The sequence below is a fragment of the Triticum urartu genome, chromosome 1A (assembly GCF_056163025.1).
Source record: "Triticum urartu cultivar PI428250 chromosome 1A, HENAU_Tu73, whole genome shotgun sequence".
Lineage (NCBI taxonomy): Eukaryota > Viridiplantae > Streptophyta > Magnoliopsida > Poales > Poaceae > Triticum > Triticum urartu.
In genome coordinates, this window is record NC_141873.1 from 196,227,622 (window position 1) to 196,251,079 (window position 23,458).

Consider the following 23,458-nt stretch of genomic DNA (forward strand, 5'->3'; position numbering starts at 1 on the left):
AGGGCCCGACCCTCTCTATGGCGCGCCCTAGGGGAGTCCTACTCCCATCGGGAGTAGGATTCCCCCCTTCCCTAGTTGGAGTAGGATAGGAAGGGAAGGAGGAGTAAGAGAGAAGGAAAGCCCCCCTCCCCCAAACCTATTCCAATTCGGCCTCCTGCCCAAGGGGGGCGCACCGGCCCCTTGTGGTCTGGTGTGCTTCCTTCTTATGGCCCATAAAGCCCATAACTTTTTCTGGGGGTTTCGGTAACCTCCCAGTACTCCGGAAAAATGCCTGAACCACTCGGAACCATTCTGATGTCCAAACATAGGCTTCCAATATATCAATCTTTATGTCTCAACCATTTCGAGACTCCTCGTCATGCCCGTGATCACATCTGGAACTCCGAACAACCTTGGGTTCATCAAAACACATAAACTTATAATACCGACCGTCACCGAATGTTAAGCGTGCGGACCCTACGAGTTCGAGAACTATGTAGACATGACCGAGACTCACTTCGGTCAATAACCAATAGCAGAACCTGGATGCTCATATTGGTTCCTACATATTCTACGAAGATCTTTATCGGTCAACCGCATAACAACATACGTTGTTCCCTTTGTCATCGGTATGTTACTTGTTCGAGATTCGATCATCGGTGTCTCAATACCTAGTTCAATCTTGTTACCGGCAAGTCTCTTTACTCGTTCCGTAATGCATCATCCCATAACTAACTCATTAGTCACAATGTTTGCAAGGCTTATAGTGATGTGCATTACCGAGAGGGCCCAGAGATACCTCTCCGATACTCGGAGTGACAAATCCTAATCTCGATCTCTCGATCTATGCCAACTCAACAAACACCATTGGAGACACCTGTGGAGCACCTTTATAATCACCCAGTTACGTTGTGACGTTTGGTAGCACACAAAGTGTTCCTCTGGTATTCGGGAGTTGCATGATCTCATAGTCATAGGAACACGTATAAGCTATGGAGAAAGCAATAGCAACAAACTAAACGATCATTATGTTAAGCTAATGGATGGGTCAAGTCAATCACATCATTCTCTAATGATGTGATCACGTTAATCAAATGACAACTCATGTCTATGATTAGGAAACATAACCATCATTGATCCAACGAGCTAGTCAAGTAGAGGTAAACTAGCGACACTATGTTTGTCTATTATTCACACATGTACTAAGTTTCCGGTTAATATGCTTCTAACATGAATAATAAACGTTTATTATGATATAAGGAAATAAATAATAACTTTATTATTGCCTCTAGGGCATATTTCCTTCAAGGACGACGATGCAGTCACTGACTCGGCGGGTCCACGTTGTGAGAATCTGGCACGGGAAGTTTTGGCGCTTTTTTCCTTTCCCGCGACGCCCCCGGTCAAGCCACTAGCGTGCTGGGTTCGGCCTGGATCCGTCGACGCTAATTTTAGCCCTAACCGGCAAAATTTATACTTCTAGAGACGCGACTGGTCCGTTGGAGCTTACACGGTTTCGAAATAAGAAAAAAGAAAAAAAAGGACAGGTACAACGACAGATGTGGCGGCCCCACGGACCCCATACGCCAGGCTCACGCATTGTCGCTGCCCGTGTCCATGCACCAAGTTTACCTCGAAACATATCTCGCCCCCCCCCCCCCCCCCCCTCCCCCCTCCTCCGGCTCCGGCTGGAGTTCGTGGACGACGGCGAGGCAGACGGCGGTACGGGCTAGCTCCTCTCTGTCGGCGAAGGTGCCGCGGAGATGGGGATCTCGTTCAAGCTGTCTAAGGTCGGCGTTCGCGTGCAACCGACCGCGCGCTCTGCCGCTCCGGAGCTACCGGCCGCGGCGGAGACGGAGAAGCCGGGCGCCGGTGAGAAGGATGGTTCCAGACCGGAAGCCAAACGGGAGGTAAGCCGTGTTTCTATTGGGTTGCTCGGCTCGGTTCGGTCGCGGGGTGGCCGAGGCGGTGGCCCCGACGATCTGGGCACGCAAAGTTGTAGTCTTTTGTGTGATAGGGGAGGATATTCGGGTTTTGCCTGCAATTTTTGGGGTTTTCGCGTCGAATTTGCGGCTGCAGGGATGATCCGTGGTTGTGTCCGCGGAAAGGGTCGGAATTTCCCGGTGATTTCTACTCGAGAGTTCTTTGTTCAGGTCCCTAGTAGAGGATTTCTAGGCCCAATCACGTCGTTGTTCGAACTGGGGTGCCAATTGCGTGTTCGAAGATTGTAACCTGGTGGCCTCCTCGATCGCAATTATACGGTATTTCCTTCATAAAGTAGCTAGAATTAATGACATGTTCATTAGAAAAGTACTCCCCTATCACACAAATGAAGATGTACTACTGTACTAGTTAATTCTGGCTACTAACCTAGATGAAGATGTTGCAGTAAAAATAGTGGACCTTCTAGTGATAACTACTACTATAATGTCCATTGTAATTGCAAAGGAGTACTTTTTTTACGGGAAGGCATACTTTATTCATCAAATAACGTTTACATCATCTGCTAACATTTTCACGATAAAATCAGGAGGGCGTCATCTCAAACAGAAAGGATATTCGCCCGTCCCCATCTAGCCAACTCATGAGCTAGAGTATTCGACTCTCTAATACAATGGTCAATAGTAACCTTCCCGAAATCTACTAAGATACTACGACAATCTTCTAACACCGGGAGTGTCCTTCATTATGATTCAGAGTGTCCACCACCGTAGTATTATCCGTTCTCACCACCAAATTGGAGCATCCAGTATTATGAGCTAACTTAAGTGCCTCGAGTAGCACTGCTGCCGCTGCCTCGGCTGAGACGACATCAGCTACATATTCCAACCTTGCCGTTGATGCTCTTATCTTATGGACGTTCCCCGATGATCACGAATAACAGCTCCACATGCACCGGTATATTCACCCTCTGAAAAAGATGCATCGACATTCAATACCTGCTGTCCTGACAGAAAAACCAGCCACTTGGAGTGACCTTGGTTATCCCTGTCGCACGGGCATAGTTAAGGGCCAACGCAATAACAGCGGGAGCTATTCTCTCTGGAGTTTGCACATCATCGCCTCTGACAAGTTGTCTTCTTTGCCACCATAGATACCAGCAAACAGTCGCTACAAGTTCTGGTAATTCGACCGCTCCCGTGTGTGATCGCTGGTAGGAGTCGTCACACAATATAAACTCCAACACAGCTGCTCCCGATCTATCTGTCATAGTGGCAAAAGAAATATCCGCTGAGATCCCAAGAGAGTCCCAAACTGCCTTTGATCTCTCACATGTGAGAAGTAGATGTGCGATATCCTCCGCACCAGCTTGACAAATTGGGCAGTGAGATATATTCCCAACATGACGATTGCTAGAACACTAAAACACTGGATGGCATTGTGTAAGCATCTCCATAAGAAAATTTTGATTTTCGCTGGTACCTTTAGATTCCACAACTTCTTCCATACCGGATGAGGCGCCGAATAAAAATTCTGTCATCCCCATATCATCTGCATCATAATTTGCTTCCCACTGTTTGTAGTACGCCGATCGTACCGAGAAAATTCCACTCTTCGTTAGGTGCCATGAGATGTAGTAATCCTCAGTATCTTTGTGGAATATGGGTATTTGGAAGATGTGCTCTGCATCAATATGCCAGAATTTTTCCCGCACTAATATCTCATCCCATTCTCCTGTTATTGGTCTATTAACTCACATACCCCACTGAGCGCTTGATTACCTCGCACTGTAATGATTTTCCTCGATGCACTATTTGGAATCCAGCAATCATTCCAAATATTTATTTTTGCTCTGTCTCCTACTCTCCAAATGCAACCTTTTTTGTATGTTTGGATGCCAGCCCAAATACTTTGACAGACATAAGAGGACCCCTTCTTTAGTTCACAGTTTAATATATCACCAGAGGGGTAATATCTTGCTCTCAGCACACGAGCACAAAGGTATCCACAGTTATCAATTAATATCCAGCATTGCCAAATTGAAACTATGGATATCTCGAAAACCCATACCTCCTCTCTCTTTAGGCACGCACATCTTCCACCAAGCAAACCAATGCATCCTTCGTTGGTTTTCCTCATCACCCCACCAATATTGCGACATTGCATCACTGATCCCCTTGCAAATTTTCTTCGGGAATTTAAATACACTCATCGCATACGTTGGGATGGCTTGGGCCACTGCTTTCAACAGAGCCTCCTTACCTCCATATAGGAGAGAGTTCTCTCCTTCCATCCATTCACCATAGCCAGAATTCTCTTAATAATATGTTTGAAACAATCAACCCGGTCCACTCCAATCATCGGTGGAAGTCCCAAGTATTTATCCGAAAGAGATTCGGTCACAATATGGCACACCTCAGCCTTCACCTCCACATCTGTGTTTTTTTTTGACTGAAAAGTATTAAGCATTTGGCTTCACTCACCAATTGACCCGAGGCTGAACAATAATCATTCAGGATTCCACGAAGAGTGTTTGCATTTTGGGTATTTGCTCATAAGAATAAGAGAGTTATCAGCAAATAATAAATGAGATATTTTTGGAGAATCTCTGCACACGAGGCTGAACAATAATCATTCAGGATTCCATGAGGAGTGTTTGCATTTTGGGTATTTGCTCATAAGAATAAGAGAGTTATCACTTATCAGCAAATAATAAATGAGATATTTTTGGAGAATCTCTGCACACCTGGACCCCGTTCAAATCTCCAGCTTCCTCCTCATGGCTAATAAGAGCGGATAAACAAAGGAGTACATTATATTACCTCCGTTCGGAAATAAGTGATGCCGTTTTAGTTCAAATTTGAACTAAAACAGCGTCACTTATTTCCAAACGGAGGGAGTAGTTATCACCAGAAGGTCCACTATTTTTACTGTAACATATCCGATAAATGCTTCTACTAATCTAAGTTCAAAACCCAGAGCATGCTGCTTTTGGTAACTCTGTACTGTAGGTTTGGCCGGTTGCTGATTTGAGCGTCATTGATACAATCAGCAGCAGCAATGTGTTTTTCTGTTCTCTGGTCCACACAAATGCTTTTAGTAAAGGTGCTTTCTTTTTGCCGGGACAGTACTTTAATTTGAAGGAGCAGGAATGCCATGTCAACTATAGTCAATACACGAATAATAGAAACTGGGTCAATATTGTTGGTGCTGTGCTTCTTGGATTAAGAGAAAAGAGGTAATGAGTTTGTCTAGAGAACTTGAAAAATACCCAGGTATTTGAGCAATGACTAATGAAAACCACAATCTGTTGTAACCAAACACTCCACATTTTGTAATACTACATATTCTAGTGTTTCGAAACCAGTCATGCCCGACATATACCTCACACTCACCATATTCTAGATTTTGGTAAGATTTGATTTGTTTTGAGTATGGATAGGGGAAGGCAATGAAAGTTATGATTTTGATGAGGTTTCCGTAAGATTTGATTTGGTTTGGGTATGGGTAGGGGAACACAAGGAAAATTTTGATTTAGTTGGGGTTTTGGTAAGATTTGATTGAGTTAATGCAGGACTTGGGGGAGGGGTGGCGTACAGGAGGGAAAAAAACCAAACGGGTGAGGGGCAGGGTGGAGGCGAACTTACAACAATGAACTCCCTTTAATAGTTGAGGCTATTTATTGTTTTGGGAAACCTTAGAAAAATCCAAAGATAATGCATCCAAGCACACTAAGTGTTGGTGTGGGATTAACCCATCTGGAGTGTTGCACTTCCACGGGAGATTAGCCTGTTCAAATCTACCGAAAAAGGCTTTCGCCCCGCTTTATATATAAAGCAACGATCAACAACACCCGGTACAAACGCACGCCCCCACAACACACGAACACACACCCAAGGCAGGATACATAGGCGCTGAGCGCAGCAACACCATCCCTAGCACTACAAGAGCAGCCGGGGGCTACCGCAGTGAACACGCCACCGCGAAGAAGTGATGCCGCATATGACGAACCGTGGGCTCCAAGGCGGCGCCTTCAGGAAGGATACGACACCGGAGCGCCGCCACCGTCCGATCCGAGGATCAGAGTTTCCCCTGGAGCAACATGACGGGCAATGAGAGCCGCAACGATGCCTTCAAGAAGGGAATGAGCTTCGCCGCCGCCGGTCCGAAGATAGAGCAGGTTTTCACCCAGGCCACACACACCGCCACAGAATGCCACACCCCGGCTACCACGCCGCCCACACGGCCGTGGCACCCGAGCGGCACCGAGCCACGGGCTATGCCTATGAGCACAATGGAACCACCACCAGGGCCGCCGTCCCGACATGCAAGACTAGGGCTGGAATTCGAGCCGAGTCGAGCCAGCTCGACTCGACTCGCTAGAGCTCGTTTCATTAACGAGCTTGCTCGACTCGACTCGTTATTATTAACTAGCTCAAATCCAAGATTGGCTCGGCTCGTATAACTCGCGAGCTGGCTCGTTTAGCTTGTTAAGCTCGTTAAAGATATGAACATAAAACCCTCAAATATTATAAAAATTATTATGTATATATTAAACATATATATCACTAAACAATAGTAATTTCCTTGTAACGCATGAGTCTCTCCTAGGCGGTTGGGCCTTCAACGGCTAGGCCTTGTGTTGTGCGCCTGGGACATAGGGTGCTGAGTGGCTGATCTTTTGTACCGAGCCTAACGAGTTACACGAGTACTCGTGAGATTGGCTCGTTTAACTTGGTCTATAAACGATCTTAAACTAAAGCTCGGCTCGGCTTGTTATTCTTCGAGTTCGAGTCGATTCGAGCCGAGTCACGAGCTACTTGTTTAGCTCACGAGCTTCGAGCTTTTTTTCCAGCCCTATGCAAGACCTTGACACCATCTCACCCAAGACCCGCCGCTACCCCAACCAAAGAAACGAGTGGAAAGGACCTGCCTTTCGCACCCCTGGGCGGCCCCAGCGCTGAGACCCAAAAGGCCGGCCAAACCTTCGGCCCGTCCTGCGGCACCGGGTGCGAGACGAGCTCGGTCCTGCTGCCGGGGCGCGAGACGAGCTCGGTCCTGCTGCCGGGTGCGGGACGAGTGATGAACCACAGTTAGGGGAAGGCCAACCCTTCGACGAAGATAGCGGCCGGACGACGAGTTGAAGGATCGAAGGTCAAAACGGGCCGCCTATAGACGAGTAGACGCTGGAAATCCAGCCGCTGCCGCAGTCGACCCGCCGAGCTGCTGTGATGCCGGCGCGGCGAATGACAACCGCCACCTAGAGGACCGAGCCACCTCGCCGTCGTCGTCCACAGCCGAAGCAGCAGCCACGCCGGACCAATGCCCCAACCTGCGCCGCCCGCCGGAAAACGCCAAATCCGTCCGGCACGCACAGCCACCAAGCCGCCGAAGCGCCGCCGTGCACGCCCGACCACGCCAGGAGCCAGCCCAACCAAGGTGGCCGCCGTCCCCCAGCCTGTGCCGCCGCAGCCCTCGTAGCCAACCGCCTAGATTTGATGGAGCCACCGCCGCAGCTAGCTGCCCCGCCTCCCCAAGCGCCGGCACGCCCCACCAGAAATTCCGCGCAGCCACCGCCGCTCCGATGTACAGCCGCGCCCGCAGCACGGCCAGCCGCGTCACCGCCGCGCGAGCGCCGCGCTCCTCACCAGCAGGCTGCGTCCTGCGCCGCAGAGCACCAGGGGAGGGAAGAAGGCCCCGCTGCCACCGATGCCAGCCGGGCGAGGAGGGGAGGAGGCGCTGGCGGGCGGCGGCTAGGGTTTTGCCTTGCCGCCCGCGAGAGCGGCTCGAGCGAACAGAGTTCGGGGGTTGAAGCAAGCTCTTTCCCTTAATGTTTTCACTTGGTAGTATTGCCTGTTCAAATCTTTGGATCCTGCTGTTTACTTAGCTTAACTTTGTCCTGTAGGATTAGGTAGTGTCATCCTTTGCAATGGTTTCTGTGTCAGATTTATCCTGGCTGTTTGTTCTTACTTTTCTTTGTTTGATTTTTTTCCTGAAAGATTTTTAGGTTATTTGTTTTGTTGGCAGAATTTTGATGTGTATTATTCTCGCCTTGAGAATCACGTGTCCTCCATATGATAAAATGCTGACCTTTTCTCTTTATGTAGGATGCTATTGTCGAGAGAGCTAATGATGCGAATGGCATCAAGATTTCACCAGCATGCTCTAGGGCGATTTTGCCAGGTATTGGCTGAGAAAATATTTATTTAATATGTTCTGTATTTGTTTATCCACTCTTTGTGCTAAGCTTTCAACATTGTATTGCAGATCATGAAGTTTCTTTCACTTTCAGTCTCTATGATAGAGGTTACCTCATCGCCAAGTCAGCAGTGGTGCGTTCTTCAGCTAGAATTTTGATGACCAAAGGCATCACATTGATGTTCAAGAGAAAAATGGCTTGAGATTTTAGTATATTTTGACCTAACACATTTGTGTTTAGCTGGATCCTTGCCAGCCCTCTGTTCAGGATGGGAAAACACTGCATCCATATGATAGAGCGTCAGAAAAATTGTTTTCTGTAAGTATTGAATTGCTTGCTTGTTGGTTTCATAATTCTTTTCTTGTTTCATATCTGGTCAAAGGCTTTCATGTGTACTGTATTAGAGTTGATGCCTGCGTGGCTAGGTTTTAATGAAATATTTTGTACGTTACATGCTCAAGCAGTATACTAGATACGAAAAGTTGATGCCTGTTATGTCCTTGCAACAGCAAGCGTAATAGGTAGGGCCTCTCCCTTGCTGGCTTCCGTCCTCATGGTTTTGGTGCCGTGACGCTGAGACAATGCATGTTTGGGTAGCAGGGGTGAGATGAGAGAAACGAAAACATATCCCTATTGCTGACATTCCTCCCCTTTCTTTTCTTTTATGGAAGCCCTCTTTTGTTATTATAATTTATATTCCAATGGGGTGCCCCCTGCTGTTTCCCATTAAGGCCTCCTTAGGTTCATACTTCATAGGATAGGAATATCATAGGAATAGGAAAACTATAGGAAGTGAGATGAAATGTATCTCAATTCCTATAGGGAAAGAGATGTCACTTGATTCATAAGGAACTTTTCCATTGAGTCTTGGCTAATGTTTTTTTCCTTTGAAATGTGAAGGATTGGTTCCTATCATACATAGGAATAGGAATCCATTCCTACAAACCAGAAGGCTCCAAAGGAATTTTTTCTACAAAATTCCTATCCTTTAGAATTTCTACGAAATTCCTCTAAACCAAAGGAGGCCTAAAAAGAGATTGATATAACCTTTTGATTTCTGCAGTAACAGTAGTAGGAGACTAGCTGATTCTTATCACATGACAGGCTATAGGTGTCAATATTTTTTTTAAATGAGTCTGCGAGCAACACAAATGCAATTTTCCTTTGTGCTTGGTTCTCCTCCTAAAAGATGGAACAAAACATCCTTCAATAGCTGGTTAAAGTTAGTAGAAATAGTTAAACCGTGTCATGATGATCATAGCTCTGTGTACAGTTAAATGAGCTGCTTTGCATCATCACGTGCAGGCCATTGAAGCTGGAAGGCTGCCTGGAGATATTCTTGATGAGATACCAAGCAAGTACTACAATGGTTCAGTTATCTGTGAGGTAAGTTATTTTATCTGATTTGAAGCGTGCTATGTAAGCAAATGCGTAGTTAAACTGTCAGATGCTAAGCACCGTTGAATGTGAAAGTCATTCTTGTCACCGCTACCATAGTTTCTGTTTACGGCATGTTTTTCACTACAAGGTTTGCTAGCTTTTTCTAACGACAATCTTTGAAAGCAACCCTATATTATTCACACATGCATCCTAGAATAGATCATGGCGATTTACCAGGAATTCCTAACCTTACTTTTGGTCTTTTGGACAAGTATGAACTGCAAATTATGGATGTGTAGAACACAACATGAAATAAGTCAAAGTGCTGTTTTGGATATTGTCATGCTGCTACTCTCTCTGTCCTGCAAAAAGTGGTGTACAATTTGAATAACTTTGTACATTGAAGAGTGGCGCAGCCATTTCTGATGCAATAAAATTCCGTTGTTACCCCTGTGGGTATAATTTTGGAGAAAAAGGAACAACACACATGCATGCTGAGCCTATGCTGTTCGCTTTGGTTCTCTTGTGACCCGTCACCATGAATGCGAGCTTGCAAATGGCGTTTCTCCCACCTAGCCGCTCTCCCACCTCCACCTCCACCCATGGCGAGTCCTGGATCTCTCTCCCCTGATAGAAGGTCTCCTGCATTGGGACTTTCTCAGGAGTCGGCTAGAAAGTATTAGCTCTGGTTATATCACTCTCATTCCCAAGACACCTCTTCCGGAGTCGGCTAGATTATAGACCAATCACTTTATTGAACAGCTGTCTCAAGATTTTGACCAAACTTTTAGCTAATCGTCTGCAGCGGGCCATTCTTGGTATTATCCATCGTAATTGGTAGGGAATACACAGACTATACATGGAACATAATATACTCTAACACCCCCCTCAAACTCAGGGTGGATCGACAACACTGAGTTTGGAGAGATAAAATTCATGCTGTGGTCTAGTCTGGGCCTCCATAAAGAAATCTGTCAATTGTAACTCAGAAGGCACATACTAAAGAGCAATAACCTGGTTCTGCACACCAGCGCGCACAAAAGAAGCGTCAACACCAACATGCTTGGTGAGCTCATGCTTCACAGGGTCTCGCACAATACTGATATCAGCTGTACTGTCGGACAAGAGGGTGGTAGGTGTAGTAACAGACACACGGAACTAAAGTAACCACCGTAACCAAGTCACTTTTACGTCAAAAGAGCCATAGCTTGCAACTCAGCCTCTGCACTTGAATGGAAACTGCAGTCTGTTTCTTCGCCTCCAGGCAATGAGAGAACCACCAAGAAAACAAGTAAGCAGAAAGTGAACGGCGATCTGAGGGATCACTAGCCCACGTAGGATCCAAATAGGCCTGAAGCTGTAACGAACTGGAGCGCGGAAAGAAAGATGGTGAGAGATCGTGCCATGAAGACATCGTAGAACATGAAGAAGGTGACTATAGTGAACCGAAGTGGGAGCAGGAACAAACTGACTCAAACTACGGACAGGATAGAAGATATCTGGACGAGTGACAACTAGATAGACAAAACTCCCAACAAGATGACAATAATGCGTCAGATCAGACAAGGGATCACCATCAGAAGCACGAAGGTGAACATTGGGCTCCATGGGAGACTCAACAATGCGCTCATCAGTAAGAGCAGCATGAGCAAGAAGATCTTGGATCGGACTGTTCGGGTTGAGGCCGGACGTAAAGGCAGAGAGCAACTTCGTCCGACTTAACGATTTTTGTACTAATGTCACGATCCCGTCATATCGGACATCCGGCCTAGAAGCTGGACCGTCCAGAGTCATGTCGGACGTTCGTGTTGGAGGCCGGACGTCCGGCCGCTGTAGCTTTGGCTGCATTTCTTCCGTGTCTTCTCGCTCCTCTTCCACAATGACCTGGCCTTCCTCCCTCGCTTCTTCACGGTCAATTCCTTGGTACTTGTGTATGTATAGAGTTCTGGTTTGAGGTAGTAGCCATGTCTCATGGAATTATGTAATTTTATCGTTTTAATATATTTCAGTGGAAGCTTCTCACTTGTGCCAAGAGGTCCTGGGTTCGAACCAGCCTCTCTGCATTGCACTTCGCAGGGGTAAGACTAAGGCTGGCCATAGTGGGGGTAACATAACCGGTATCATGCACTTGGGACTAGCAAACATGCTTATGTGGCAGACAATTAAAGAAGAGAGAGGGGGTTAGAGTAACATATGTAGATACCGTATCATAATAAATGTTATGCTACTATGTGTCATGCATGGCAATAAATAAGATGATATATGATACTAATCTATGATACTATGCACTATGAAGATAGTATCATATGCATGGTACTAACATATGATACTCTCCACTATGAGTAGCCTAAAGACTAGGTTCCTATAATCCCTCCCCAGACCCCACCTTGTGTGGGAGCTTCTATGCACTGGGTCTGTCCTTTCAGTGGAAGCTTCTCCCACTTGTCTTCACTGGTCAAGAAAAAACAAATAAACAAACGCACCCACAGGCCCATCATCACCCACAATAACTGATGCAGCGCAGGCGTGCCTAGACCAATGCGGAATGTGCGCGCAACTGGATTGAGCAGCAGGGTCCCAATGCGAGGAGAAATAACGGCTGCGTTGATGTTTAATCAGGGGTATAATTGTCCATTTACCATCCACGTTTGCTCTCCTTGGTATTTGCATAAAGTTCTGGTGCTACCTAATGTGGGATGAAGGGACTCTAGTATTAACAAAGAAAACTGTGGAACTACTTTTCAAGGTAAGTATATACATATGATTTTCATGTTTCCAATCTAAATATTTAAAACGATATTAGCATCCATTTTGGAAAAGTTTGAAGGCATGTCCAAAACGTCACTTATTTGTGAACTGGAGGGAGTAGTTTGTATGCTACATTAGTTTTTCCCATTATAAATGGTTTATATGTTAAGCCTTCAACTACTATTTTCTACAAAAATTCCAAATAACTGTGAGATAATACAGCAATTAAAATATTTAAACCCGACGCTGCATGCCATGCTTGTTTTGTTACGGTTTGTGTACCTTATTGCTGAGATAGCATAACTCATTTAGAAGTTTAACTTATATTGGTTCTCAAGTACTTGACTGTTCTTATGGTATTTACTTCTAGATACGCGACTACCGAAAGCATGCATCCAATCAAGTTCATGCACCATCTGCTGACTTAGGACTACCTGCTGTGAATAAAGTGCAGCTTCAGATGACATTTGAAAATGTTGTTAGGGACATTATGCTGCTATCTGATGATTCATGGAGTTACAGAGATTTCATGGTATGCATTCTTGTAAAGAAGTCTCCTATCATTTTAGTGGCAAGATGAATTTACATGTTTTGTTTTCCTTTTCCTTCCAAAATCTGCTAATGTGTGCCCCTCTAATCCCAGTTTTCCACGCCTAGTTTGCATGCAAGTAGCTAACATCTTCTTACTTTTGGTCAGTCAAACCGGTTCTACATGAACCATTGCTAGTCTGTTTATAGAGGGATCTGTAATGTAATTTTTGCCTAGTCTGTTCCTCATCATATCTTCTCATCTATGCTCCTTGCTGTACTTGTTTGTATAGGAGGCAGAGTCACGGATTGTCAAAGCTCTACAACCAGCACTTTGCTTAGACCCTACACCAAAGTTGGACCGACTTTGTCAGGATCCTGTTCCTCATAAGGTACAACCACATGCAGAGCCAAAGCACTGTTATAGATGTGTATTTTAAGTATTTTGCATTTCTTGCAGTTAAACCTTGGTGTTGGAAGAAAGAGGCGGTTGAGGCAAAATCCTGACGTTGTTGTCACATCCAGTTACATGTCTCATGGTAAAAAGGTGTGCATTGATAGGGTGTCTGAAAGTACCAAAACGGACGAGATGGGTATTGCAAGTAGCAATATTACTCACCAGGTCCTTGATAACATTACTTCGCAAATTATGTCAGGTGGCTCTCAACCACTTAGACCAAGTAGTTCACAGGATGCAGCTAGAATGTCAATGGTGTCCCATTCTGGTATCCAGCAAAATATCAATTATAATGCTGTTGGTAATGATCATGGGGCAGGAGGTCCTGTCAGTTTTACTGGAGTCAATTCAAGCACTTCGTCTCAGAACATGATGGCTTACAATGACAATGGCCTTCTATCTGTGAAGAGGGAACTACAAGAAGCTCCATTGCAAGACCCTAAGAGAGTAAAACCAACAATTAGCACTGATGATATCCAGCAGCAGCAACAGCGGCAGCAGATACGGCCTCAATCAGTTGCCCTTAGTGGGCAGGACATGCAATGGAAGAAGGGGATGCAGTATGCTTCATTGAATGGCCAGAGATACCCCTCTCCAATGGTGAACAGTATGCAAGATTCAGGGGCTTCCTTTTATTTCAGAGAGCAGGGTTTGAGATATGGTGCTAAGCAAGAGCAGATGGATGGCATGGAGAGATGCAAAGACCCCTTGCAGGCTATGCCCCCTGAAAATACTGTGCTCGATCAGCAGCAACCCCATGCTCAACATTTGTCACAACAAGCAGCAGCTAGAAACAATCTACAGAACATGGCACAATGGCAGAATCCTCGGGGTCCAAGTGAGAAAGACATGAAGAAAGAAGAAATGCTTCAGAGAAGAAAGTTAGCTGCTGCCTCTCGTGTCTCTTCTGCACCAATGGTTCAGTCTCCAGTATCCTCTAAATCTGGAGAGATATCAAGCAGTTCAATGGGTGGCCAGTTTGGTTCTGCTGCGACATCTGCTGCAATTGGATCACATAAAGATAATAAGTTTGCCACGAGTTCTAGTGCTGCCGTAGGATACCCGTCTGTGGTTTCCAGTCCTAGTGATTCTATGCACCGGATGCAGCAGCCTTCGGTTGCTCCTTCGAAAAGGAAAAATTCTGCCCCCAAGACTCAACCACTTGTAAGCAGTGCAGGGTCCCCAGCCAGTGTTTCAAACATGCTTCCTATACCGAATGCTAGCAGCCCTTCTGTTGGGACATCAATGGCTGACCAATCAATTCTTGAGAAATTTAGAAATATTGAGGCTATATCCAATCGGTATGAAATAACATTTGCGAAATCTGCTAACTCTACATTACGGCTTTGGTTTGACAATTTGTTTTATTTTCATTTTCTGGGGTTACCTGTAGAAATATGTTTTGGAAATTTATGACTGCACAATTCAGTACAATAACTCCTGTCACAAGAAGATGTGACTCTGGAATTTCTGCATTTAGTTGTTTAGCTTTTGACAAATGATACTCATCGATAGTACCTCCTAGTAGGATTAGAATGTATATAATTGATATTGACAATTTATCAAAAAATATTTTCATACATTAAACTTTCATAATTTTCCCTCTTCAAATGTACAATACTAAAACCTGGTCCAAGTTAAATCTTCTTGAAATTTGGAAGTGTAGAGTGTCACTTATTTTTGTAACTGGGTAAAAAGAACTGAAAAAAAATGCTGCTTTAACATTGCTTTGAACGCTAAATGTCACTTCCTTGAGTCAGTTATTCTGCATATGTTATTATGTTTAATACAATTAAAGTACTCCATCCGTTCACAAATATAAGATGTTTTGGATATTTCAATATGGACTACATACAGACTGAAATGAGTGAACGAACACACTAAAACGTGTCTATATACATCCGATTCAGATTTTTTTTAGAACATCTTATATTTATGAATGGAGGGAGTATTATAAAGTTGACTTGTATAATTTTGTTCTGTTTACCTGTTTGGCATGACATGTGTTTTACTTGAACATCGATCCAATCATATAGCAGGTCATAGTTGGTAGAGTTGCTTGGTTATAGCAGCAGATTTAAAATCAGAAACCTTTCAGCCACTGACATTTTACGATCTTTTTCATATGCATATGATTGTTTATGATTGCAGCTGAAGCTGTTGGCATATTTTGTTTCAGGCATCAGCTGCACAATAAGAAGAACAAAGTTGATAATTTATCTAATAATAGGAAGTCCATGATAAATGCAAGCCGAGAGAAAGTTGTTACACTTCTCTCCAGTTGCTTCCATACTGAGGATTACAAAGATGAGTTGAGGCCTCTTTGTAATTCTATGTTGAGTGGAACAATAAATTCCTTTAGGACCAGAATACTGAACTTTGTTGTCACCAACCGCTCATACCAAGGTTTGTGATCTACACAAGATTGTATATCTGTTCCCAAATTAGGATTAAAGTTGAAGCTTTGATTAGTATGATTAAAATCACTTCCTACAGGTCCTACAAAGCCGTTCCGGATCATTTTCAAGGACAAGCCTGATGGGACAGTGGGAATGCAATATGGAGACCCAGAAGATTTCGACAATCGGAACTCACATGAGTGTACACTCATATTACCCACCAAGGTATGCATTAATTACTGATTGTATCCTCCCGTGCATAACCTAGTACCAAAAACTTGAAAACAGCAGGTTTATGGTATGTGTTTTCTCTTCCTGTGTTTAACCTCTCTATTGGTTTTTCTATCAGTACCATGCCGACTTGCTTGCAACACAACTCATTGCTCGGGTGAGTTTCAACTACCCTAAAGATTGCTTGGAATTAATAATTTGGATAGTGTCCTGAATTTTGAACCTTTTGAACCCTTGACCCTAGATGGAGAAAGAAGGCTATGATAAGGCAGATGATCAAGTTGTGCCCAGCAACCCTCCTGGTAACCTCAGTGGACTATCAGGCATGTTACCAGACAATACAGCCAATGAAGTGAAACAAGAGGGAGGTATAACCCAGCAACTTAATGCTGCAGCCCATGCGAATATGGTATCTGGAAGCCCTTTGCAACAACTTTCTGCCAATAGGATGCTTCCATCTGGGAGTAGCAACCAGGCAGTACCAATGCAGCAAGGGTATATGCAGGGTGCAACCATGTCTGCAAGGAGTCAACAACTCGACCAAAATTTGATCCAGCAGCAACAACAGCAGCAGCCACAGCTGCAGCAGAATGCACAATCACAGCTTCAGCAACAAACATCTCTTCCTCTCAACCAGATGCAGAGACCCCAACTGCTACCAACAAGCCCATTATCTCAGATGCTGGGGCCTGGCTCAAATCTCCCAATGGGCTCAAACCACATGAGTAACACCAAGGCTACTACTCCTGCTTCCTTGCAGCTTCATATGATGCAGCAAGCACAGCAGCAACAGCCAGTGCAGATGTCAAGAAAAGTGATGATGGGGCCTGGCTCATCTGTGAACATGGGCAATATGGTTAATAATGTAGTAGGCCTCAGCGGTCTTGGAAATATTATGGGAATGGGCAATGTGCGGCCAATGTCCTCCCCGATGGGATCCATGTCAGGCTTAGGGAACAGTCCCAATCAGATGAGCCTTGGAATGGCATCCAATCTTGCCGCAGCTGGGCTTCGTCCAGGTATGAACCCTGCTGCTATTGCCAAGATGCGGATGGGATTAGCTCAGCAACAAAGGGTGACCAGCCTTTACCCCCAGACTGGAATGGTTGGATTGCCTGGCAGTGGTTCACCAATCCTTCCTAGTTCTGCCGGCTTGGCCATGATGGGCCATCATTCACTAAATAGAAACAACCTTAATCCCATGCAGAGGGCCATGATGTCTCCAATGGGCCCACCAAAGATGCCAGTGGGTAATTTTCAGATGAATGCCCAACAGCAGCAGCAACAGCTGCAGCAGCAACAGCTACAGCAGCAACTACAGCAGCAGCAACTCCAACAGAACCCCCAGCAGCAGCAGCAGCAGCAGCAGCAGCAGCAGCTACAGCAGCAGCAGCAGCTACAGCAGCAGCAGCAGCAGCAGCAGCAGCAGCAGCAGCTACAACAGCAACAGCATCAACAGCTCCAGCAACAGCATCAACAGCAGCAGCAGCAACAACAAATGGGATCCCCTTTGCAGCAGGCGGCACAAGTAGGTTCGCCTGCTGGTTCACAACAGTCATTGGTGATGCAGCAGCAGCAAATAAGCCCGCAGCAAATGGCTGCGATGAGCCCACAATTGAGCTCAGGGGCTCTGCAACAAGTGAATAACAATGTAGTCAATCCTGTGGGGACGCCAGGCCCGCCTCAAAGTCCACAGTTGAGCTCACACTCACAGACCCAAGGTTCAGTCAGCAGCATTGCAAACTCTCCAATGGAACAGTTGCAAAGTGCCAATATGGGAGGTCCTGGTAGCATGTAGTAGTAACTGCAAATATTTAATCCAGTCCGTGGGGATACGCAATAATGGAAGATATAAACATTGACAAAGACGGCTACTGCTTTCTTGTTTGTTGTGGTAATTGAGGTCAAATTAGTTTTCCTGCAAGTTATAACCGATAGACGCAGTTGTTATGCAGGAACCCTTTTTTCCGCCAGGATTTGTGATGTAGATTGTTGTAGCTGATGGAAATAGTGCATGTAGGAAGGAGCTCAGTACTAGGAGATACATTGTTCAGCCGAACTACATTTTCTTGTTTAAATTAGAGCTGTTATAGATGCGTATATCTGCTACATAGCCGATTGTGCTTGTTTACCTTTTTTTTACCAGGAAACAGTTGTGCCTATGAATAAGTATGCCCATTTCATTGTGAATAAGTTTGTCATGTTTTATCTTGGAACTTGTAGATGTTGCAACATACTGACATTGTTGCTGTGTACAAAATTTAAACTTTGAAAAAGAAGTATGCCCATTTCATTGTGAATAAGTTTGTCATGTTTTATCTTGGAACTTGTAGATGTTGCAACATACTGACATTGTTGCTGTGTACAAAATTTAAACTTTGAAAAAGAATATTTAATACCTTCTCCCTCCATCCGGAATTAACTGTCGCTGAAATGAGTGAATCTACACAGTGAAATGCGTCTAAATACACTTATTCCATTGATACTTAATTCAGGACGGAGGGAATATGTCAGAAAATGGCATATGACAGTAAAGAAAAGGAAGACAGGAGATATGTATCCTCCTGTTTGAAGCCACTTAAGCATCCGATTTACAGTACTGAGTTATTGGCTTGCCAGTTACGATGAACAACCTCTAAAGGAAAAAAAAAGGACGTCACGGACAAGAATGTGACCACCTTCCTTCATCAAATACATCCACCGAATGAAATTTTCGTAGGCTGACCGATTGACCGCATGTGGATGATCTAGAACAGGATTTCACACAGTGGATGTCTTGCCCAGGTTCGCCCCCCTTTTCTACCCGTACCACCTTACTCCTGCTGGATGGCTTTTCTCTTGTGTGAACATGAAGGTTGCAATATGTGTACCTTGTGATCTTGTTGTATCTATTGAGCTTGTTGAACTTGTCTAGAATCTACCCCCGCTTTGCCTTATATAGGGGTGGCAAAGCACGGAATACAACAACCACAATAAAAGTTGGCCGTTACGGGCTCATTCGGTTTGGAGGAAATTAAAACATAAGAATTAGGAGTAGTATAGGAATTTGATAGGATGACACTTGCCATCATAAGGATTTGACTTGCCTTGTTCCTACGCGCAAAATGAGCTTTGAGTGGATGTGTAGTTTTCTCAAAAACACAGGAAATGAGTAGTATTCCTATGAAATTCCTGTACGCATTTCCTACAAACCGAATGCATATATAGGAAAATTTCCTCCGGAATCCTTGTTCCTATGTTTTTCCTACAAAAATCCTTCAAACCGAATGAGGCCTACATGTTTCTTCATGGTGTCGCGATATAACTAGATTTGATGGCATCATTGGTAATGTCGGTCATTAATGCCCCTTGCCTGGTTCGGTTGGATGAACGACGTGCGCACACTGGCGGACGGGTTTGATTATGTCGGCCTAGCCGAGTGACTCTCTTTGCGAAGACTTGGACAATTTGGGTTGCTGGGCCGAATTGTAATACCCCGAGACCGACGCTCCAGATGCCTTCCAGTTACTTCGTGGTCGTTGTGTATTTATTTGATTGCTGCATTCAACATCACATCATTTGCATTGCATCGGCGGTCTTGCATTCGTTCGTAGTCGCCACTTCTCTCTATGGCCGTCGTTGACTGTTCCAAGACCAACCACACACTTGCACACGATCGTCTTGTCTCTCGGCACATCCCACAGACCCCTCGCGCTCGTCCAAAAACTTCCCCGAACCCGAACCACTAAGTATTCACCGATGGGTCCGGATCAACCCCGAACATCCCCAAATACCTTTGGTTTCTTCTTTGGGCTCTCCTAACCTATTCGTTCTCGACCGCTCGATTTCGATCAGAGGGTCCAAATAACCAAAACCTAGCCCGCTCGCTATAAATAGTGGATAACCCTAGACCAATCCCTAAAACCTAGGCCTCCTACCCCATCCACCCCCTCATCCGCTGCCACCCTCTTCAATCTTCCTCGATCCAAACCCGCAGTCAACCACCTCCCTCCTCGTCTTCCCCTCTATCCATTCCATGCCCGACCAACCACTGCCCAACCTCCTCCTCCCCCGAACAACACCCGTTCCGGCCACCTCGCAGCCCGAGATCCACCTCGTTTTCCCTCCTGGACCAATCCAACCCAGTTGTCTCCCGATCATGCTGCCCGATCTCATGTGCTTCCCCTCATCCAGGAGCATGAGCTCCTCTACCCGAGCACCCGCGCGGGAGATGCCCAACGCCCCACCCCAAGAAGCAGCTGTTGGGGAACGTAGCATGCAATTTCAAAAAATTTCCTACGCTCACGCAAGATCTATCTAGGAGATGCATAGCAATGAGAGGGGGAGAGTGTGTCCACGTACCCTCGTAGACCAAAAGCGGAAGCGTTTGTTAACGCGGTTGATGTAGTCGATCTTCTTCTCATTCTGACTGATCAAGCACCGAACGTACGGCACCTCAGAGTTCTGCACACATTCAGCTCGATGACGTCCCTCGAACTCTTGATCCAGCAAAGTGTCGAGGGAGAATTTTGTCAGCACGACGTCCCTCGAACTCTTGATCCAGCAAAGTGTCGAGCGAGAGTTTCGCCAGCACGACGGCGTGGTGACGGTGATGGTGAAGTGATCCGCGCAGGGCTTCGCCTAAGCACTACGACAATATGACCGGAGGCGTAAACTATGGAGGGGGGCGTCGCACACGGCTAGGAATCAATGTTGTGTGTTCTAGCGGTGCCCCCCACATATATATAGGTGGTAGAGGCAAAGGGGCTGCAAGGGGCACCCCAAGTAGGAGTAATCCTACTTGGGCGCCTCCACCAAGTCGGCCTCCCCCCTTCCATATCCATCGGAGGGGGAAGGAAAGAGAGGGGGGAGGGGAAGGAAAGGGGGAGGCCGAATCCTCCCCTTTCCTTCTTCCTTCCCTCCCTTTCCTTCTCCTCCTATTCAGCCTATAGGGACGCACCAGCCCCTTTTGGGGCTGGTCTGTCCCTCTCGTGGCCCATTAGGCCCATATAGCTTGCCAGGAACCCCTTCCGGTGACCCGATACGTACCCGGTACCCGCGGAACACTTCTGGTGTCCAAATACTATCATCCTATATATGAATCTTTACCTCTCGACCATTTCGAGACTTCTCGTCATGTCCGTGATCTTATTCAGGACTCCGAACAACATTCGGTCACCAAATCACGTAACTCATATAATACAAATTCGTCATTGAACGTTAAGCGTGCGGACCCTAAGGGTTCGAGAACTATGTAGACATGACCGAGACACCTCTCCGGTAAATAACCACTAGCGGAACCTGGATGCTCATATTGGTTCCCACATATTCTACGAAGATCTTTATCGGTCGTACTGTAGTGATAATATACGTTATTCCCTTTGTCATCGGTATGTTACTTGCCCGAGATTCGATCGTCGGTATCTTCATACCTAGTTCAATCTCGTTACCGGCAAGTCTCTTTACTCTTTCCGTAAAACATCATCCCGCAACTAACTCATTAGTCACATTGCTTGCAAGGCTTATAATGACATGCATTACTGAGAGGGCCTAGAGATACCTCTTCGATACTCGGAGTGACAAATCCTAATCTTGATCTATGCCAACCCAACAAACTCCTTTGGAGATATCTGTAGAGCATCTTTATAATCACCCAGTTACGTTGTGATGTTTGATAGCACACAAGGTATTCCTCCGGTATCCGGAAGTTGCGTAATCTCATAGTCGAAGTAATATGCATTTGACATGAAGAAAGCAATAGCAATAAAACTAAACGATCAACATGCTAAGCTAACGGATGGGTCTTGTCCATCACATCATTCTCCTAATGATGTGATCCCGTTCATCAAATGACAACACATGTCTATGGTTAGGAAACTTAACCATATTTGATTAACGAGCTAGTCTAGTAGAGGCTTACTAGGGACACGATGTTTTGTCTATGACATGTATCAAGTTTCCGGTTAATACAAATCTAGCATGAATAATAAACATTTATCATGATATAAGGAAATATAAAATAACAACTTTATTATTGCCTCTAGGGCATATTTCCTTCAGTCTCCCACTTGTACTAGAGTCAATAATCTAGTTCACATCGCCATGTGATTTAACACCAATAGTTCACATCTTTATGTGATTAACACCCATAGTTCACATCGCCATGTGACCAACACCCAAAGGGTGTACTAGAGTCAATAATCTGGTTCACATCGCTATGTGATTAACACCCAAAGAGTATTAAGGTGTGATCATGTTTTTGCTTGTGAGAGAAGTTTAGTCAACAGGTCTGCCACATTCAGATCCGTATGTATTTTGCAAATTTCTATGTGTACAATGCTCTGCATGGAGCTACTCTAGCTAATTGCTCCCACTTTCAATATGTATCCAGATTGAGACTCAGAGTCATCTGGATTGGTTTAAAAGCTTGCATCGACGTAACTCTTTATGACGAACTCTTTATCACCTCCATAACCGAGAAATATTTCCTTAGTCCTCTAAGGATAATTTTGAGCGCTGTCTAGTGATATACTCCTGGATCACTATTGGTACCTCCCTGCCAGACTTATGGCAAGGCACACAATAGGTTTGGTACACAACATGGCATACTTTATATAACCTATGGCCAAGGTAGTCAGAGTCGGGATTCGGAGTCGGATCGATTTTCCTTAGACAGAATCGAGTCATAGTATCGAGGATTCTACTAGATTTACTCAAATAAGATATTTTGTATCCACAAAAGAAATTTATATGGGTTCTATAGAGTTTCGACACTAAATATAGAGCAAAGACATACACATCAATGCTAGTTCTACTGCACTTCTTTTTATGGCTAACCTACTATTAGCTTGGATGTATGTAACATATATGAGAGGCAAATATATAGAACATTGAAATCTTCGACGCACGAAATTTACTTACGAGTTTTTTAGAATATGTGAATAGCCGATCACTTGTATATCCACCCTGTAGTGCTTAACCTTGAAGGGTCTTACTCTCCTTCTCTGATTAATCTTGATGCATCCTCCTTCCCACACAAATTCCATTTGTCGACAAGTATGATCCTCAATTTTGATCTAGGTTTTGAGAGCCAGATCAAAGGTGTCGGCGCCTGAGCATTTGGGCTTGGGAGGGGAATAAAGGGCCACGAGGCATGTGAAAATGGTTTGGATGATGGCATACTATTCTGCTACAACTAAACAAACGACTTAGATAAATTAGTAGAATCAGACATAGTCCATACCATAGTCGGGATTCTACAGTTTTGTACATGATTCTATGATTTGGATCGCGACTCAACATGGATTCTACCTGATCCGGATTCATAGTGGGACTTGGATCAACATGGTTCCGTAGGGTCGTGAAGTCGTAGGATTCTAGGAGTCGAGTCAAGATTCTGACTACCTTGCCTATGACTGAAGCATAGGAAATGACTTTCATTCTCTCTCTATATTCTGTCGTAGTCGGGTTTTGAGTCTTACTCAACTTCACACATTGTAACACAGGTAAGAACCCTTTCTTTGACTGACCCATTTTGGACTCCTTCAAAATCTTGTCAAGGTATGTGCTTTGTGAAAGTCCTATCAAGCGTCTTAATCTATCTCTATAGATCTTGAT

General features: G+C 45.0%; 1 protein-coding gene across 2 annotated transcripts; it reads left to right on the top strand.

The window, feature by feature from the left end:
• The first annotated feature begins 1,650 nt into the window (after positions 1 to 1,650).
• On the top strand, positions 1,651 to 18,068 carry LOC125551115 (nuclear receptor coactivator). 2 transcript variants are annotated; one of them, XM_048714273.2, is made up of 12 exons: positions 1,651 to 1,889; positions 8,028 to 8,103; positions 8,188 to 8,252; positions 8,360 to 8,437; positions 9,425 to 9,505; positions 12,618 to 12,779; positions 13,069 to 13,167; positions 13,236 to 14,533; positions 15,412 to 15,638; positions 15,729 to 15,856; positions 15,981 to 16,019; positions 16,107 to 18,068. In XM_048714273.2, the coding sequence occupies exons 1-12, from the start codon at positions 1,743 to 1,745 to the stop codon at positions 17,658 to 17,660; spliced, it is 3,954 nt and encodes a 1,317-aa protein (XP_048570230.2). In that variant the 5' UTR covers positions 1,651 to 1,742; the 3' UTR covers positions 17,661 to 18,068. The 2 variants fall into 2 exon arrangements, with proteins under 2 accessions (XP_048570230.2, XP_048570237.2); XM_048714280.2 differs by having other exon boundaries at positions 8,375 to 8,437.
• Positions 18,069 to 23,458: the final 5,390 nt, after the last annotated feature.